This window comes from Falco naumanni, chromosome Z, assembly GCF_017639655.2.
Source record: "Falco naumanni isolate bFalNau1 chromosome Z, bFalNau1.pat, whole genome shotgun sequence".
Taxonomy (NCBI): domain Eukaryota; kingdom Metazoa; phylum Chordata; class Aves; order Falconiformes; family Falconidae; genus Falco; species Falco naumanni.
In genome coordinates, this window is record NC_054080.1 from 76,275,514 (window position 1) to 76,293,655 (window position 18,142).

Sequence of the window (18,142 nt, forward strand, 5' to 3'; positions counted from 1 at the left end):
TAAAGAGACCTACCAGGAGATGGCAGTAACTGCAAGTCTCTTGGTTTTGTCATACTGGAACTTCCAGAGTGGGAGGAGGGTTCCTTGCTGGTCTCTGTATTCATCCGAGGCATCCTCAAAATATTTAAAATCTAACCCCAAAAGAAAATAAAAGAAAAGGTCTCGCTGTATAAACTGGAAATAAATCAGCACGGTGCAGTGCCAGGGAAGCTTTAAAAAAACACTCTGTTATCCTCACAGCCTCTGCACAACCCAAATGTTAGTATAGAAACTCTGTCCTTAAGTCTCAACTCCAAACCAGCACATAAGCCCTGTAAAGGCATTTTACCAAGCAACAAGTCCTCACACCAAAAAGGTGATGATCTAATAGCAAAGGATTAAAAAGAAAGCAGAAGCCTGGAGCAAGAAGTGATTTGGCCACACCTGGAGCGTGATGTGCCCTTTCAGAGTGGAGCTGAGCAGACACAGCAAAACCCCTGCATAATAACATTGAGACCGAGTAAGTTGCTGTGGGTTGGACCTGTATGCCAGCAGACGGCTGCTCAGCACTGGCTGCTGTCACCAGCACCTGCTGAGGGAGGGAAGTGCATAGTCAGGGCAATGTTATCCTATCCTATCCTGTCCTGTCCTAACCTTGCTATGGCTGTGGCCACTCATCTACAGGACTTCTGCCTTGACTTAAAATCATCCCAGCAGGGCTGTACCTTGTGCAATGTCATCAAATGTGTTCAGATTCACCATCCGCTCCATTATTTTAGCAGCCTGTGAGATCTTGGTTATATCATCACCCTGTTGAAAAGAAAAACAAGGAAGAGAAAATTTATTTCTTATCTTTTTACAAGTCATCCAGACTTTGTGATTGAAAAAATTGAGTTCTTTGATACTGAATACAGGATAATTTGAAGCTCCTCACACCAGCACCTAAAGATAAGGACTCTTGAATTAAGGAAATGATTTTAAGTTTAGCAAGATGCCATCTACAGCTGAGTTGCAGTAACTTTAGTGTTTGTTCCTGACTTAGCTCAATTGGAAGGTACTTATCTGTGAAGACAGAGTATTGTCTTCTCTCAACTCCATCAAGCTACTTCATGACAGGATGAGCTAAAAGCACACACGTGATCCCTCCCCTGTCTCACTTGATAATAGTTCATTAGCTTCAGTAACGAAAACATAAATGATTAGCTTCAGTAACAAAAACAAATGATAGATCATGCATGAGCATCCTCTCATCTCTGTCTGGAGAGCTTAAGGTCTCATGTATCAAGTAAAGATCATAGGATCTGGGAGTCCTTCATCAATCATTGGGCAATTCAAACGATGCATTCACAGTTCCATAAGCTCATACAATATATACCCAACATGCAGAGGTCAATTTGCTGTCCAGCTCTTGTGGAAATTGTTATGATAATGTGGAAAATCCCATCTTCCTGGCCAAGGAACACAAGTAGGAAACCCTGTGTATGTGAACATATGCAGATATACCTGCAGGTGTGCAAGTACTGGAATCTTTCTGGGGAGCGGCATCTTGCAAGGCCAGCAGTTCCTAGGTAACTGTATCAGTAATATCATGCAAGGCTGAGATTGCGTAGGAAACTATGCCAGAAACAGCAAACTTGGGTATGGACATAGCAAAAATGTGACCAATGGGGGAAAGGTAATTAGAGGCACGCTGTTGATATGGAAGGAGACAAGGGTAGAGAAAGGGAACAATCCAGGTGGATGGGTAAAGCAGCAGCATAGACAAATGGAGAAAAGGGAGCATAAGAGGGGCTGTTTGACTGTCAACAGGTGGCTGGTTGGTATGCTTGTCTGACAGAGCTGTGTGCCTGACCATCACAGTCTCATAACCCGTCTTCTTATTAAACGCTATTCCTATTTTTTGTGTGTGTGCTGTCCTCTGTGTGCGTATGTGCTATCAGTAGCAAAATCCAAACTAGATTAAACAGCAAATAGAATAAGAAGCCTGGTTGCCAGCAACTGGAAGGACAGAGCTTAAAAGTCACCAGACTGTGCTGGGGATGATGCCAGCACAGCTCTGTGCAATCATGTGAGAATATTAGGGCAGAACAAAGTTCCCTGAGAGCATGCTGCCCCAAAGACCTGAATCCCCATCTACTACCACTGTCCCAAAGCCCCATCAGTGTTTCAAAGCATTTCATCTTCAGACCCCTGCTAAGCACTGATCACTGCCAGCACAGAATGATTTCCTCCACAGTGACGACACTGAAAAGAAACTTTTCATCCTTAACACAGCTCAGAGAGTGCCCTGAACATGAAAAGAAAAAGTGAAGTGACTTGCCAAAACTACAGTCACAGTCAGAACCAAGAACATGACTTCACATTATGTGCATCCCAGCTCTCTGATTCATTCTGGAGCTCTGCACAGACTCAAGGGAGACTGAGAGTCATGCTTCAAAGAGGATGAAACTCAAAGGACTACACAAAGATGACAGGACAAAGGAGGAAAAAAAAGAAAGCAATTCTATAATCTGGAACATCCTTTATGTATCCGTAGTTTGCCTACACCTTCAGTCATGCGTGCAGTCATCTTCTCCCATCTCAGAAATCATAAATGACAACTTGGGACCAAATCTGGTCCAAGTCTGGTATGATTTCTGTAACAGGAAAAACTAAGTAGGCTGAGACTTGCCTGTCTGGAGAAGAGGTCATTTAGGACGTCATGAGACAGGTCTATGAAATCCTAAATGGCCCAGAGAGGACGGACAGGGACTGACTGTTCACTCTCTCTTCTGATACAAAAAGTATGGGTATGAAGTGAAACTAGTGGAGGTAAAGTTCAAAATAAACAAAAAGAAGTGACTCCTACATAAGGAGGATACGTCTGGGCAATTCCTTGTCAAAGGGTATTGGTAAATGCAAGATTTTTGCACAGTTTCAAGGAAACTGAGAAAGTATTTCTGTCTATGTGCCAAAGCACATGAAGCTTAGGAAACAGCAGAAAATAGTTGAAAGCTGGAAGAATATTTAGGACTAAGATACATTATTCCTGTGTTCCTACCCTTCCTTACACATTCACTTGTGGATAGAGCCTTGATCTCAATCAGTGTGGCACTCTCATGTTCTTCAGCTTTTCCCTGAGTCTGTGGGAGGACTTCTTGAGAACAGCACAAAGAATTTACTGTTGTATTCAGAATTTAAAGAAGCACAGGAAAAGATCTTTTCAAATTTTAACATAGTATGATATTCTCTAGACATTAGGAATTCATAAGTATTTAGAGAAATTAAAGAGGGAGACAAAGAGGATGCTTGAAACTTCTCAATTAGAACTCAATAATCCCAGTTGCTGGGTTTTCTTTTTTTTGTTTTTAAGTTGCCTTTATTGCTTCTGCCACAATAAGACCTGTTTTTCTCTAAAACAGTTCCTAAAAAAAAAAAAAAAAAAAAAAAAAAGACCTTTGCTAACACTTATCCAGCAATGCTGGGATCATGCTTATAAAATTGCCATTGGCTGACAACAGCATACTGCTCTGAGTAAGCTTAATTGACAGAAGTTGAATGTTTAAAAAGAACACTTTTCTCTCCAACATTATAGAATTCATCGTTGCAAGGTACAACGAACAGATCCTCTGGAGTCCTGCTGGTTCATCATATTGTTAGCTTCCATTCACGTATCATGCTGGCAAAAAGTTCTTTTCCATTTTAACATTGCACCTGCTACTGGAAGGAGCTGAGGAAGAATGGCAGTGCTGTACTCTGCAGACCATGGCTCTTATTCTCTTACACATCCAAGGAAACTTACACTGCAAGCATTCTGAACTTCCAACCTGAGACATCATTCTGAATTAAAGATCAGAAGATGAGGCTTACTTTATGTATTCTTAATGATGAATGCTAGAACCTGCTTTATCTATGACAATACCAAGCTGAGTGGTGTGGTTCATACCCTACTTTCCTAGAGGGAAGGGATGCCATCCAGAGGAACCCTGACAGGCTACAGTGGTGGGCCTGTGAACCTCATGAAGTTCAACAAGGCCAAGTACAAGGTACTGCACCTGGGCTGGAGCAATCTCAAACATGGATACAGGCTGGGCAATGAATGGACTGAGAGCAGCCCTGCCGAGAAGGACTTGGGAGTATTGCCGGATGAAAGACTGAATATGAGCCAGCAGTGTTCACTCACAGCCCACAAAGCAAATCATATCCTGGGCTGCATCAAAAGAAGCGTGGCCAGCAGGTGGAGGGAGATGATTCTTCCCCTCTACTCCGCTCTGCTGAGACACCACCTGGAGTACTGCCTTCAGCTGTGGGGCTCCCGGTGTAAGAAAGACACGGACCTCTCTGAGCGGGTCCAGAGAAGGGCTGCAAAGATGATCAGGGGGCTGGAGCACCTCTCCTGTGAGGACAGGCTGAGAGAGCTGGGGTTCTTTAGCCTGGAGAAGAGAAGGCTCTTGGGAGACCCTCTAGCAGCAGCCTTCCAGCACCTAAAGGGGGCCTACGGGAAAGATGGGAAGGGGCTCTTTATCAGGAAAGTCTAATGATAGGACCAAGGGTAGCAGTTTTAAACTGAAAGAGGGTAGATTTAGGTTAGATACTAGGCAGAAATTCCTTACTGCGAGGGTGGTGAGACAGTGGAACAGGTTGCCCAGAGAAGCTGTGGATGCCCCATCCCTGGCAGTGTTCAAGGCCAGGCTGGATGGGGCTTTGAGCAACCTGGTCTAGTGGAAGGTGTCCCTGCCCACGGGAGGGGGTTGAAACTAAGTGATCTTTAATGTCCCTTCCAACCTGAACTGTTCTATGATTCTAAGATACTATAATTCTATTATTTTATATCTATCTATATCTTTTTTTTTTTGTCAGTGGTAAATAGGTTTAAAAAAAAAAAACAACAATCCAACCTGCAAATACAGAAAGAATGGATTATTCAGCGGAATTTTTCCTGCAATGCAGGAAACTCTCCAGATTAACTGAATGCACTTTAAGTCAGTTTGCCTGTTAGGTAGCTAATGCCGTTAGCAATGCAGCCATGAATAACTACATTTTTGGCATTAAACTTGATCAGAGTAGAGTTATTTTCTCATTGGATCCTGTCCTATTTCAGGTTTGATTTACTCTCTATGTTACTGAAATAGATCTTAAGTGGAAGTGATAGTCCTAATTTACCTTTTTTTTAAAAGATCTGTTTGAAACTAATTTTTTGGTTGAAGGACAACTCTGGGCTAGCTAGCCAAATGTAGTGAGAGCTCACCAGCTAACAAATTTGTTTCATTTATTTCTGTGCATAAATTATTTTTATAAAAGCAATAATGTTAATTGAATCATGTGTAAAATGGATAATGGGCTAGTATTTTGAAAATAAATGTCTTGATCTTGTTCTACTATTCATTAACACTAATTGCTTCACATTTGCTTCTCAGCAGCTAGCCAGTTGCAATGAGTAACTCCAGTAAGCTGAAGCATGAAAAGGCTTCTGCTGGTGTATAACTGAATATCCCAACAACAAACCTCACCCTCAAACTAGTGCAGTGCCGTTCATACCTCTGGCAATACATATACTGTGACTAGAAGAACTTTCGGCTTGCAAAGAAAAAAGCATGGTGCAGGGGTGTTACCATCTGTTGCCCAGCCAACACCTCCATGCACTGCAAATACCCACTGCAAATCCCAAATGAAGTCCCCCAGGTTGAATACTGTCAAGTAGTCATTAATTTCCAGTATTGCACTCATCTGTTAATTTTCACTGTTTACTTAATTCTGATACGTTGTAAACAGCAGATTGAAGACAAGGGAGTTGGTAACAACTCATCCACTCCAAGGGGTGACCAGGAGCAGGTGATAAGATGTGAAGGTTAATTGCATTAAGATTCCAGCTGTTATTTCAAAAATAACTATGGTGCTTCAGGAGTTTCCAAATGATAATTATGATCCTGTGGGCTAGGCTGTCTCACTGGGCATCTCAAAGAGGTAACGCTATAGCGAGATACACAAATCAGACAGAACCTCACATGATTCAGGAATGCACTTTTTTTCTGTTAAGTATAAATTCTGTTTGGACTTTTAAAGAAACCCTTCAACCACTTCTGCTTCAGAGGAAATTAGAGACTGTTCCAGTGCCTTAAGTTCCACCTTTAACATATTCCTAACTGGTTCACATCCGTCTGTATTTCTGTCAACACTATCCTCTGCCTTAGTAATTCTTCTTACTCTCTGTTATCTACCTCAGATTCCCTCTCTACCTTTGTGTAACCAGATAAATATGCTAAGATATTTTTTTTTAGTCTTTTGTATTTGAGCTTTCCATTTCTTATATTATTTTCCATATCTATGCAGGTTTGTAATCTATCATCTTTGAAAAGGGGTGATCAAAAATACATAACCCTGTACTACTCCACATAAGGTATCACCCTGTCTTACATAACAGATAGTATTTCTCTGCTATCCCTCACACAATATATTCCAGCAATGTACTTGTCTTCTCATAGCCACCTCACAACTCACCACCAACTGATACACTCATGTTTCTCCCTGTCATTTCAAACTGTAAGCCCTCACTTTATCAAAGATTCTTTGATATTCCAAAATGCACAGTCTTCCTCTCCACCAGTCCCTCCCAATCTGTACTAATAACTTTTATAGTTTATCTAAGTATTTCTTAATCACACTGTAGCAATAGTTTCACAGAATTTCAGCTAGATTACATTTATTGTACTTTTCTTGTTAAGGGAAACCAAAGTTTTCTCTTATCAAAGAAAATGATGAGATTACTTGGACACAGCCTACCTTTGGTAAACATGTATTATTTTATTCTGTTTCATATTTACTCTAAATTCTCCATTCTTTAGCTCCCTATTAATTCTATTGTCTCATACACTGTTAAATGTCAGGCTAGGGGAACCATTTTTACCACTCCTACCTATAATATATCCTTGTTATACTCCAATTACATAGCTCCACTCCTCTTTAGATAGATTAATTAAAAATCCTTTCTACCAGGCTTGTTATTTCATGCTTTGTCATCTCAGGGTGAGAGGTGCCTGCCTGTATCAACTTAATTGCATTAAGCTCTTTGCATTTTGTTTCTACCTCAGATACTGTAATTTCTACACTCACACAACATTAGGAGGGTTGTACTGTATCAGACCAAGAGTATCTCAAGGCGACAGTCCTCTCTAATCAGTCCTAAGCAGATGGGTCAGGAACAGCAAGAACAGGACAAGCAGATACAAGACTTCTGCTTAGTTCTCTCCAATTCCAACTATTTTCAGCTCAGAAAATTTAGTACCTTTCCTCTTTGGTATTCTGTGTTCTCCATGTTCTGTTTGCTGCCACATTTAAAACTGAGAAAAAGTTTCATATATTGCATCACTGCTCTCAGAAGCACACATGCTGTTCTCTTTAGATCCATTTGAGTAACGGACACACCGAGATTTCCAAGAGTTCCTCATCACAGTCTTGTCAAATTCTTTCTGTCATTCTGACTTCTACTCACTCACATTATTCTTCATACCATTTTCATCCTTCCTTCTTCTAAAATCCCTGGTTACATCCATTCCTTTTCCTGTTGGTTGCCTCCCTTCTGCTCTGCCAAACCACAGCTTCCTTGCTTCTTCTCATTCTTCAGTGCAGTACATGGCTTCATTCTACTTCTTTTCCCCAAGTAAGGCTCTTCTACTCTACTGTCAAGGCTCTCTCCTCCTCCCCTCCCCTCCCTTCCCTTCCACTCCTCTGCCCTCCTCTGCCTTTGGCCACATTCTTTCATAGATCATGTTCTCCCTCTCCGAGTTACCTGTTCTCTTAACCTCTTGTTCATTACCAGCACTGTTTTCTCTTTCTTTTCATCCATTATGTTTTCAAATCCTCATCTGACCCCTACCATCATCTCCACCTGTGGCTCTAGTCATTGGATCTTCTCTTTCATGGCCTCCTACCGTAGCAAAAGCTTCCATCAGAGATCCTCTTGTGGTAATACCCACTCATTTTCTCTTCTTCCCTTTGGGTTGAATCCACTGCTATCTTTAGTAGTTACCACAGTTTTTTTCTTCCTAGTACTTAGGATGATGGAAACACAGGTGAAAATCAATTGCCACTTCTAGTCAATGCATTCTCTATCCAGATCAGCCACATTTCCTGCTCAGTGTTTCACAGCTCCCTTTCAGCAATGATCAAAGGCATTATCAGAAAGTGTTTTGTGGAGAGCTGGAAAAGCTCTGTTTCAATTGCTATGTGTGATCCAACATATGTAACCTGTAAGTTGGAAGGTCCATAAAACCCACTTCTCCATTTGCTGACTTGAGATCATAAGTATAGATTCTGCAGCCATCAACCTTTAATTTCCATAGACCTATACATGACCAGATGTAAGGCCTGTTCTAAGTCTGATTTTACCCTTGGTTTACTTCAGGTTGCATTTTTCAAGTTATTGACTGGAAATTTCAGCAGGTTTTTCATACACTTCAAGCTGGTCCACCAGCCTTGCAGAGGGCCTCAATCTGGGACTCCGTCTCTGCATAAAAAGCTTTCCCTTTCACTTTTTCAGTGTATTGACTTTCTGGCTTCCCTGCAAGCCCCCTGGAAAGTGCTAAGAGTGAAAAGCAAAGCACCACAGGGAGGGATCATGGGCGCCTGGATTTCAACTTCCTACTGCTGTCAGTGGAGCATGCAGCAGGGTTTTACAATATGGTTTCATTGGTAGAATTTTTATTTCATTTTCCTTATCAGCTTTTTGCAATCCACCCTTTAAGCCCATAATTATAATGTCGACTTCAGACTTAATTCTCCAAAAATATACTCAGGTGAAAGGTTTATTAGTTTTCAAAAGGACTGTGAATTTCAATGGCACAATTCACAGGAAGAAGCCTGTCAGAACATGTTCCTTTTCTGTTTATACTATAAGGCTTTTGATGGCACGGTGCTGCTGGGGTAGCTAAACCAGTCCAATCCTCTAAAGCTGAATCAGCCATATGGTATGAAAGTGCTAAAGCCAGTTTCATGAGCCAGCTTGTATTACATTGATATATGTTAGTTATGTTGGTATATGCCTATTCTAGGGGCAAGCTATGAACTGACTTCCATGTTTTTGTATTACAGTTCTTAGTGCATTTTGCTCCAGTCATTACAGAAATTATTTCAGTTTGCCTCTAAATGGTTTAACATAGACTGGGAGGGAAAGAACCACCCACAATTCCCTATAGGTCAAACTCTGTTAAACTCTAACAGAAACTTCTTGAACCCCCTGAAAACATTCTGGAACATGAAGAAAATCTTTCAGGGTTGTCATATTGTATTCGCAATGCTTGAAGTGGGATCACATTTTTAAGATGGAGATATTGTCACTTTAGCAGAACAGACTGTGTCATTCCTGCAAGGCACTCCTAGGCTATTCCTGACACAGCAGCCTGGATCAGCAGTCAGTTCAGCCCTTACAGCAAGATCACAACACCAGCCTGGAGCTTGGCAGGCGTTCTGACACCTGCTACTCTGAGAAGACAGACTAACGGAGGCTACTCCAGTACAGCAGCCTTTGCCATTCACTCTGCTACTCCACAGAATTGAGAGTGGCTGACCCCCTGCTGGGATGATCACATCACTGTGACTGAGGTATCACCATGCTTTATAATTACTGGCCATGGCATAGCACTTCAAACACCACAGAAAGACTTTTCTGTCACTTTCCAACTAAATTAATACATAATGCATCAAATATCCCTCTGCAAATTAGGTCAAGCCTCCCAGAAAAATTATTCAATGTTAAGTATGTAGGTTTTGATTTCATATTATTAACTTTTATATGTTGTATATTATATACCATTTATATGTATTTAACTAGAAACTATATAAATTATAATTCTTTAACATTATCATTAAAATAATAAAAAATAGTGAAATGTGTTTCACCACAGTGCTTCAGTGACATTTTGAAGGAACCCTAAATTTCCTCGTTTTTCATATTGGAAGATTGTACCTAACACCTCTGCATCACCTAGAATTCCTTGCAAAGTCACAGTGTTTGTACTTATTCCATTCTTTTATCCCTCATATGAATAAAAAATGAGACACAAACATAATAATGTACACCAAAAAAAAGCTGTAAATCTCATTTGGAAATCAGGACTGAAGAGAAGACTATGGCTTCACACTGTTTTGTATTCCCACAAAAAGTATAGCAAAATGGAAATCCCGTTTTGGAAATACAGTTCCTAGAAAAAAATTAGGTTTTACATTTCTTAGAGTTGCTATTTGCCAACTCAGACAACTAGCTACACAGCCAGCACAACTTGTTAAATTTCACCTGACTTGCATTACGGATGCATCCACCACCACTCTGAGCAGGGCTCTTCCAGCATTATGAAACGTACCTGTGACTCTAGAGAGGTTAACTTTCTTACTTTCTTCTTCTCCTCTTCTCTCTTTGCTATTTGAGCTTTTGATTTTTCTTTTTCTTTTGACTTTTCCATTTTCTGAAGCTCCTCCACATAGGCATCATAGATCTCCCACTGAGAAACAGACAGAGGCAGGATTTATTGGGACCTGATCATTCTCCAGAAAACAGCCATCTATGCCACCACAAAAATATGATAGTCTCACAACAGTAACACTGCCACTGGAATCAGCTGAAGAGAACTGGATTGTTGCACAAAAAGCGAAGGATTGAAGCCCAAGATTTTTAAAGCTTGATGGGGCATGTCTTCCTAAGAACACATTATTGTATTCTTAACATTCTCCTCCCTCCAGCACTCTGCTTGGTGCTTTGACTCCATATCTTTCTTGTAGGACTTTCTGTTTAACTAATTTACCAGTGTTTAATAGGAAACATGCATTAAACACCTGCTTTATGACATTTCTTATGTGATGTGGGAAAATTAAATTGTAGCTGCTAAACACAATTTAGATCTTGGACTCCAACTCTGCAGCATATGATCAAACAGAAACCGAGAGCAGTTTTACATCTTATGGTATGCCACATGCCACAAATGTCTTACTTCAGTAGATCCAAAAGTAGTTTTTCTACTTAAGAATTATTCATTAGTATTAGAGTGCTAGTACTGTATCTGAAGCAGTTATATTACTTTCAGGACAAAACAAAAGGCAACCTAATTCTGACACATCAGCTTTAGGAGTGGGAGTATGATTCAAACACAAAATATAGACTAGTACATTGGAATGAAGAAAAGTAGCAGAAACCTTTAGCAAAAAACCTGCATTGTGTTGTAAATTTGCAGGTAAAAATGAGACGGAAAGATGTTCCAAATATCAGGGAAATGACAAAGGAGATATGATGAGAACAGCAGCAGAAGGAGCAGAACAGAAAATCTTGGAATAGGAAATTGTGAGCATAAGGAAGAACAAGAAGGAAAAAGAGCTAAAACAAAGAGCTTACATTAAAACATTTTTTATAACCATGCAAATATTCAACAGGATAAACAGAAAACAAGGCAATACTTTTCCTCTTGGTTTTCAAACATTTCATGCAAAATTTTAACAACCACCTGAGTATCTTAATAAGTTCTTTTCTTTCTAACTGTCAAGTCATCTCACTGCCAGAAAAAACGAAAGGAAACTCCAGCTGGAGGGAGGGAAGATCTCAGGACAATTACTCTGTGATTTCAAGTTCAGGAATAGACTGGATTGTAGTTTTCAGCTTGACAGTGACACCTTCACTCCCCTTCCTATCACTTTCCTATTACAGCATATTTACAGTTGCTGCCATTACCTTATACTTTCTCCCGGGTGTTTCTATGGTACACTGGTAATGAAACAATATTTTCAACACCAGTCCAGTACACTGGTTTGAAACAATATTGTATCAGTGACAAACACAAATACATTTTGTAATTATCTGTGAGAATTAATTAGCAGAATCGGCTGCATTCCCTTTCCAATGAAAGTTATAGGGTACTTAATATGTAAAATGTAATGCAAAATAATTTTTTTTACATTTTTAAGAGATGGAGAAAATACCATACAGTTCTTCATCATGGATAAACAGGCACATTCCCACTATGTAAAACAGAGCTAAGTCTACTGCAACAGGCCTTTCATGTTCCTTATTCTATAGTTCTCATTGGGTTCAGCTTCAGACTTTAGAAACCCTATTTTACCTACAACTAAACTTAGACAAAGAAAAAAACAGTGTTGCATATATCAGCTTAAGAACACTTCCAAATATGTATGAACCCTTATAAATTCACAGCTGCATGAAATTTTCAGAAGTCTCCACTCTCTAAACACAGTGCTTAAAGTGGAGCTAGCACACAGACATGTTCTAAGTGCTTTTTCATTATTGTATTCCTGCATTTTGAGACATCAGACCTGCCCCCTCCTAAATAACCACAGCTCCTCTCAAATAGCCAGCTGTCATGGTTTAACCCCAGCTGGCAACTAAGGCCCACAGAGCCATTCGCTCACTCTGCCCCCCTCCTCCCACTGTGGGATTGGAGAGAGGATCGGAAGGGTAAAAGAAAACTGGTGGGTTGAGATAAAGACAGTTTGAACAGGTAAAGCAAAAGCCGTGCATGCAAAGCAAACCAAGGAATTCATTCACCACTTCCCATGGGCAGGCAGGTGTTCAGCCATCTCCAGGAAAGCTGGGCTCCATCATGTGTAATGGTTACTTGGGAAGACAAACACCATAACTCCAAACACCCCTCCCCCTCCTTCCTCTTCTCCCAGCTTATATATACTGAGCATGACATCATACGGTATAGAATACCCCTGTGGCTAGTTTGGGTCAGCTCTCCGGGCCGTGCTCCCACCCAGCCTCCCACGCACCTGCCCACCAGCAGAGTATGGGAAACCCAGAAAGTCCTTGATCTAAAGCAAGGAACAACCAAAACATGACTATATTTTCAATATTATTCCTACACCAAATCCAAAAAGCAGCACTATACCAGCCACCAAGAAAAAAATCAACTCTATACCAGTGAAAACCAGGACTCTAGCTCACACACCACACAGTGATGGAAGATCTTCAGCAACAGGACAATCCCCTCCTCAGAGAGCCATATACCAGAGAATTCAGTGCCTGCAAGCTGCAGCCCAGCTGTTGCTGAGTCTAGAACCATTTTCACACTGTGGTTTCCCAACTTCCACTCATTTAAGAGTCTCTAAAGCAGACTGGCCAGGGTGGCTGGCAAGCAATAGGTAAATTAAAAGCAGCTAAACTAAGACACTTGACCCTAGAAATATAAACTACTGCAAGTTCAGCCATTAAGGCAGAAAAGGGGGTCCACTAGTTTGCACTCAGATTTAAACCAGAGATCAGAGCCACAGCATGGGAGTTCATTCCACTGCAAGGAATGCAAACACTGCAATTTTTTTTTCCTTTCTCATATCTCAGTTTCCTACTCTAAAAATGCTTTAAAAGTGAAAAGGATATACCTGGTTAGCAGTGGCTGAGAAATTTTTACAAGGTGTAGGCTCCGACTGACATGCTCTTTCCTGAATAAAGAAAAAAAACATAAAGACACACAATCTTTGCATTGAAACTCTTTGTAGTGACATAGTCCAGCTGTGGAAACAGCCTTCTCATAGCAGGTAGTTAGAATAATATTGATCTAGGATTAATTCAACACCCAAATGACTCCTAGAGCACTGCACAAACATTATCAATGATTGTGCAACTACAAATAGATTTTCTTGTGGACCAAAAGAAGTTCACAAGACCTTCTGATTTTTTTTCCACATACTTAAAATATTTAATTTCAGTATTTAATTTTGAAGGAGTTGAAATGGTTTGTTCCACTCTACCATTTGAAACATTCTGCTACCGATTATGGTATCAGTTATGATATCCTACCAAATCTGAACAGTCTTGACCTACGTATTAAAAATCCACTTGGGTACAGCAGTCAAAACAAAATAGTTCAACAGAATTATAACCTATAAATAATTTTTTGATGTTACTGAAATATTTTTATCACCATTACATCATCATTCTGAAATACATTAATATATTTCTGTGAAACATCCATTTCATGGAACAGCATTTTCTTTTTGTTGTGTCAGGACATTTTCAAGAATTTGTCTGTAGCATTTCACTGACCTCTGAAATGAAGCAGTCTCAAAGGTGGAAACTGCACATCCTGTACAGCACGCAGCAGTACTGCACAGCTATTTAAGGTCTATATTCTGCTTTCAAAGGCAGAATGACACAGAGGCACACAAGCTTCTCCCAGTAAAATCAATGGGAAGAGAATATGCAGATCTGAGGACAGAGAAATAACAAATTCCGTGGCCTCAGCAGGGATTTTTGAAAGATGCAGAATCTTAGATGAGACTATGCAGTAAGCTCTCCACTGTTGGATAAACTCTCCTGACATCGTCTGACTCTACTAGTCGGCAGAGATGGTATTCCTTCTGGGAGATAGTAGCTCTGGCAAAACAGTAACTCTTAATATCTCCAAGCCCATCAGATGTAAAGACATCTCACTTTATGTGTAATGGCTGAAAGAAGGCAAGAAGGCCCTCTGAAGAAACTGTATATGCTCTGATTCCAGGGCAGCCAGGAAAACAAGAGAATTTTCTCTCTGAAACTTGTATCTCTGATTCAGAAAGCTCCTTTTTGAGCACTTAGCCAGGAGCCAACATCACCAGTATTGCTTGGTCAGAAGGCCCTGTAAAGCCACACTCATTGGGATGGCTGCAGGCTCAGCAAAAAGCTTAGGGAAAGAAAAGGCCTTGGGTCTGTATGGTCTGGAAAGTGCATGCACAGAGTGGGAGATGTACCATGTAGCAGCAGTAAAGATTTGTCATACTTACATGGGTCTGTTACTGTAGTGCCTGTGCTTAATACAAGTGTAAATACCTTTATCCTTTTAATATAGGGGCACTTATATCCCTGGTCCATGGGTAAGAATTGAAGTACAAGGCCACAAAAGGACTCTGTGGCAAAAGGAAATTGAATTCACGGATTCCAAGACCTCAGCTGCTACCCTAACCGTTGCTCCATACTTTCTCTGATGAGAAAATAGACATGGAAAGTGTTATATCTAAGTAGAGGTTTAAGGATTTACAGTAGCACCAAACTTGCAGGCTGTGTAAAAGTCCATGAGGCAAGAATTTTTCTGTGACCATTTTCATCACCCCAAATATTTTACCGTAGTAAAAGACTGGGTTTTTCTCTTAATAGAGATCACAGGATATGACACAAACACAGATGATCCACATGCCCTCCCAAAGGAAGGATCCTCCAAGTCACTGAAGGAAATGGCAGCATACCCGCACAGGGTTGTTGACTGTCCTTGAAGCTCTCTCAATGAAGTTGAACTGGTTTGCAAGCTTCTGCTCCTTCACTCTTGGAGGAGAAGGCTCTTCAGCCTCTGCTGCCTCATCTACTTCTGCTGTTCCTGACCCCTCTGCCTCTTCCTCTCCTGCAGCCTGCAAGAAAACAGAGCAGTGACTCCACCCATAAAAAACCAGACATCTCTTTCCTTCTCCAGAAGCACTTGACAGCTGGATTTCTGCTGTCTAGTGAGGGAGACTGTAACTGAAAACTCAATATTTAAGATGGAAATTAGGAGACTTTGAGCAATCATAGCAAGGAGATTCTGGAATGGTATCTAAACAGGAATATGGAAAACCAGAAAATGAAGTTACTTTAAAACAAAGCCTGACACGAACGAGATAATATAACATCTTGGATAAATTGAACTCGGGGACCAGAACACTGTTATAGTCCCACTACCCTGTGTTTTCATTTCCTTACTAGACAGTGAGATTTACCTGAAATTAGTCTGAAGTTCATTCCATGGCCTGGAACTATGTGGATAAGAACAAACTTCTCACAGTTTACTCTTTTCCTAATCAGCCAACTGCCTTTACATCGGGGCATTGCTTATTTCAGATAATTCTGCCTGCTGCTTTCATGCCTCCACATTTTTTTTCACCAGTTTCTCTTTCAGAAATGGACATACTGTCCAGAAATATTCCAGATCCCAGCAAATTACACTGTATGTTGATATACTATCTGGATAAATACAGATCTGGTGCGAGGGACCTCATCCCCCTACACAGCTTCTCCAAACTGAAAAATGGCAAGAGGAACCCAGCTGTTCAGTAGAATCTGCAGGATCTCACCTATAGGAGAGACATCTGAGGCACAACAGAATCAATCACAGAAGCTTCTCAGCAAGCCCATTTTATAATAAAGGAATTTCAAATCTAATATTAAAAATAAAAGGGACAGTTCTCACCTGACTATGGAGAATTACCTGAACATCTTCTGTGCTTTCTTTAATCTCTGCCTCTTCACTTGTTACTGCAGAAGTCTCAACAGGAGCCTCTGCTGCTGACAGAAAGGATATGTGAATAAGTCCAGGATGATAGAACATACTATCCCATATTCTGCAGATCCTTCTATCTTCTGAAGCATTAATATACAGATGCATTCTTTCCTAATGCTATCTCACTAGACCACACGGTAACTCATCACCAGTTTAGAGGGTCATTGTTTGCTCAAGGCCACAGAAGGAAACAATGTTATTACTAGAATGAAACTGCAGTAATTCCGGCTGGACTGGAATAAAAAAATTGATTTTGATTCAAAACAAAGTTCTGAAATCCACTTCTGGTCTGAGTAGCTTTGTTTCTGGGTATCCCTTCAGATCTCGACCTTTCTTCCCTCCAAAAGTGGCTGCAATTATGTACAACCATGAAGAATGCTTGCAAGGCACATGGTTTTTTCTTGTTTATATGGATAAAAATGAATATACTAGTCTTGTTAGAGAATAATGGATGTCTACATTCCAGTTCCAGCCTTGAGTGTGTAGTAATACTGGCATCAAGCTGCTTGAAACTGGCTGGTTTGGAATCTCTGAAAAGCACTGCCAACAACAACAATCCATGCTTTCATGGCATCGAAGATCCCATTCAGCATTTTGTCCTACTTCAAATCATCATGCACATTTTGTTCAGTGTAAAATAAGAGAGGTACTGACCCTCAGAAGCTGCAAGTAACAACTATTCTCAGGTGCTTATCCAGTGGTATCATTGTGCCTGACAGTTATAACCTTGAAAGGACACTCTTTGTGACACAACTTCTCTTTAACAAACAGCAGAAATACAGGAGAATCCCTAGGCAGTACATCTTACCTTGCTGAAAATGCAAACCTAGAACTCTTTAATAACAACACAGCTTTTCAGCTGTAATTAAGGTGTCTCTTTGCCTGAAAACTTAAGAATGGTGATACTAGCTCAGATCAAAGGTCCAGCTAGTTCAGTATCTCGTATCTCACATTGTCCAGAAGCAGACATTCTGGTAAGAGTGTAAGAGTTAGTTACACATATAGTAATTTTCTGAATGATCACCCAGCTTCCAAACATTTCTGCTTGAATACTTTAAATTATGGCTGAAAATTTCAAAGCAGGCTAAGGAGTTTAGACATGTATGTCCAACTAACAGTAGTGGAAGATGTTTAAAAGACACTAAATAGCTCCATAAATTTCAGTGTTAATGTTTATCCAGCTCAAAAAGTATGCACCATTTTCTACACTGTGTCAGACATCTGGCTGATTGTTTTTTCTGGTTTTGTTTTCTGAGATGGATGCAAGCCAAAATAGGAGCTGTTTGATTATATGGTCATGAAGCATGATCCCTTATCATCATGAACATTATTCTCCCATGTTGAATACGTACCAGTGCCTAGTTGTAATTAATTGTGATTTCAGATACTAAACCTACCTGCTGCAGTGCTTAATCTGATACTCTGACGCCTGCCTTCATCTGAATCTTTGAGTATCATGTTTCCATTCAAAGAGAAGTGAATGGCCGTTTGATCCACATAGCTTATTGGCTTGTATGCTCGTTCCTACAAAGAGGAAAAAAACAACAAAATCAGCACAGAGAAAAAATACTTCGAACCAGAAATACTATGTACCCTGAATTGCTAAAGCTAAAAAGATCCATACTGATATTTTTTTACTGATATTATTTTTTACGTTTACTATTTGTTATTGGCACATTCACACCAAATTTCTTCCAGCAGGTATTTCTATCTCAGGACACTGAGAACCATAAATTAAAAATACAACAAAAAGAAGCAAGAACTTGAAACCTCTAGCTCTCCACCACTACCACAGCAAAGGAGTTGAAGTATAGTTCTAGTGGACTTCTACTACACAGCACTCGCTAAGAGATTCTCAAATCCTGTTGCGCTGAGATCCCTGAATGAGTTGCTGTACCTATACA

At 40.3% G+C, this 18,142-nt stretch overlaps 1 protein-coding gene across 3 annotated transcripts in view; it reads right to left on the reverse strand.

Annotated features, from left to right (window-relative positions):
- Positions 1–18,142, reverse strand: part of DNAI1 (dynein axonemal intermediate chain 1) — a 151,051-nt gene that overhangs the window by 116,071 nt on the left and 16,838 nt on the right. For all 3 annotated transcript variants that reach the window (XM_040580433.1, XM_040580431.1, XM_040580430.1), the window contains 7 exons: positions 17,636–17,762; positions 16,167–16,240; positions 15,175–15,333; positions 13,336–13,395; positions 10,314–10,451; positions 705–789; positions 14–131 (listed from right to left, as the gene is read on the reverse strand). In XM_040580433.1, coding sequence (XP_040436367.1) covers positions 14–131; positions 705–789; positions 10,314–10,451; positions 13,336–13,395; positions 15,175–15,333; positions 16,167–16,240; positions 17,636–17,762 — 761 coding nt within the window. The remainder of the gene's footprint in view (positions 1–13; positions 132–704; positions 790–10,313; positions 10,452–13,335; positions 13,396–15,174; positions 15,334–16,166; positions 16,241–17,635; positions 17,763–18,142) is intronic.